Source organism: Nematolebias whitei, chromosome 18 (assembly GCF_014905685.2).
Source record: "Nematolebias whitei isolate Nwh7 chromosome 18, NemWhi1, whole genome shotgun sequence".
NCBI lineage: Eukaryota > Metazoa > Chordata > Actinopteri > Cyprinodontiformes > Rivulidae > Nematolebias > Nematolebias whitei.
This window is the reverse complement of record NC_056515.1, coordinates 40,451,122-40,453,352: the sequence shown is the minus strand read 5'-3', so window position 1 is coordinate 40,453,352 and position 2,231 is coordinate 40,451,122. Positions and strand designations below refer to the sequence as shown.

General features: G+C 47.8%; 1 protein-coding gene across 1 annotated transcript; it reads right to left on the bottom strand.

Annotated features, from left to right (window-relative positions):
- Positions 1 to 39: 39 nt before the first annotated feature.
- On the bottom strand, positions 40 to 1,753 carry LOC119424790 (E3 ubiquitin-protein ligase TRIM21-like). The gene is given in 1 exon segment (XM_037692295.1): positions 40 to 1,753. A coding segment is annotated over 1 exon segment (1,689 nt). The 5' UTR covers positions 1,751 to 1,753; the 3' UTR covers positions 40 to 61.
- Between the last annotated feature and the right edge of the window lie 478 nt (positions 1,754 to 2,231).

The following is a 2,231-nucleotide window of genomic DNA, read 5'->3' as shown; positions in this document are numbered from 1 at the left end:
GATTGACAGGACATCAGGCTGATTGATTGACAGGACATCAGGCTGATTGATTGACAGGACATCAGTCTGATCGATTGACAGGACATCTGGCTGATTGATTGACAGGACATCTGGCTGATTGATTGACAGGACAGATGATCAGAGGAGCTGAGTTTTTACCTCCATCATTAGGACAAGGACTGAAGAACGGGTAGAGTTGTTGAGAGAAGCAGCAATCAGTAAAGGAGAAGATCAGAGCTGCAGCATCAACATCATAAAAGGAGACCAGACCCTCCTCATAATCCACAAACACCCCCACCTTCTCAGGACCAGACTGGAGACTCAGATGGACTGAAGGATTGGTGTTCGCTTCGTACTCATTTCCATTTATCAACCAAACAGTCCAGAAACCATCTTCAGGACTCAGTGTGATGAATCCCTTCCTGTTGATGGACTCTCGGGCCACTCCTAAAATCCACTCAGTTTTTCCTTTAACCTGAACCTCAAAGTAAAATCTGCCTGAAGAGAAACTCTGAGTCCCTAAAACAGAAACACCATAAGAAAATCTCTCTGGATTGTTTGGAAGATTCTTCTCCACATCACCACAGTGAACTTGTTTTCCATCATCAGACAGGATGAGTTTAGGATGTGCAGTTTTAGGATCCAGAGTCAGATCCACCTCAGACTTCTGGACTCTCTTCAGCTCAGCCTCAAACAGCTTCTTCATCTTCTCCCTGAGGTTCTGCTCCAGCTGAGCCACAGCTCTCACCACAGTCCCCTAATATGATGGAGGATGGACTCTGACCTGGGTCCAGTTCTTGGTGGGTGGAGCAGCTTTCAGGGACCTGAAGCTCTGGAGGAGGTGGAGGTGGTCTTCAGAGCATGAGAGCTGCTTCACCTTAGAGCTCCTCTTCATCAGCTCAGAGATCTCCTGTTCCAGATGTTTGATGAAGTCTTGAGCCTGTTTCTCTGTAGTTTTCTGTTTGTCTTCGATCTCCTTCATGAAGCTCTTCTTGTTCCTCTCAACAGAGTCCATCAGATCAGTGAAGACCTGAAGACCTTCAGCTTTCTCTCTGTCTGCAGCATCTTTACTGGTCTTCACCGACTCTCTGAGCTCCTGGATCTTCAGACGTCTGTTCTGGATCATCTGCTGAACTTCAGCCTCTGTGTTCCTCAGCTCTGCCTTCTTTCCTTCATATTCTTCTCTCAGAGGAACAAGCTCATGAGTCTTGTGGTCCAAAACAGAGCAGAGCATGCAGACACATGTCTGGTCGTTCTTACAGAACAGCTGCAGAGGTTGATCGTGCTTCGAACACATCCTGTCCTCCAGGTTCTCCACAGGATCCACCAGCTGGTGTCTGCTCAGACGTGCAGCTGTCAGGTGAGGCTCCAGGTGAGTCTGACAGTAGGAGGCCAGACACACCAGGCAGGACTTCAGGGCCTTCAGTCTGGGTCCAGAGCAGACGTCACAGGGAACTTCTCCTGGTTCTGCAGCTTGTTGCTCTGAGCTGCTGCTGGTTTTCTGCTGAGCTTCATGTCTGAACTGAGCGACCACCTCCTTGATGAAGGTGTTGACTCTGAGCTGAGGCCTCGTGGAGAACTGCTCTTTACACAGAGGACAGTTGTAGAGAACGTTACCGTCCCAGTGTTGGCTGATGCAGGTTTTACAGAAGTTGTGTCCACATGGTGTGCTGACCGGATCAGTGAACAGGTCCAGACAGATGGAGCACAGGAACTGCTCCTCAGACCTCAGGTTGCTGCCAGCAGACATGTCTGAACTCTGAGGGTCAAAGAATCAACAACAGGTTCAAAAGTCATCGTTGTTGAATCCTTCACTTCAACTAAACCCTGAAGTTTCATCGTCTGAACGCTGAGGCAGACTGTTGCTTCACTCACTTTTAGTTTATTTTATTACACATTTTCTGTTGCTTTGAATCTGTTTCTCCAAACTCTGCTTGTTTTAGCTGCAACATCTCAGCTTCTTCAACGCTCCTACAAGAACCCTGCAGATGTTGGATGCTGTCTATCATGGTGCACTAAGATTCATAACTGGCTGTGATTATCGTACCCACCACTGCACCCAGTATTCACTGGTTAACTGGACATCATTAACTTCACGCAGACTCTCTCACTGGTACATTTTCATCTTTAAATCACTTCTTGGTCTGCTGCCTTCATACATCTCCTCCTACATGTCTCTGCGTGAGTGCAGCTACGGAGTGCGCTCTCAGGACATTATTACCTGCAGTGTT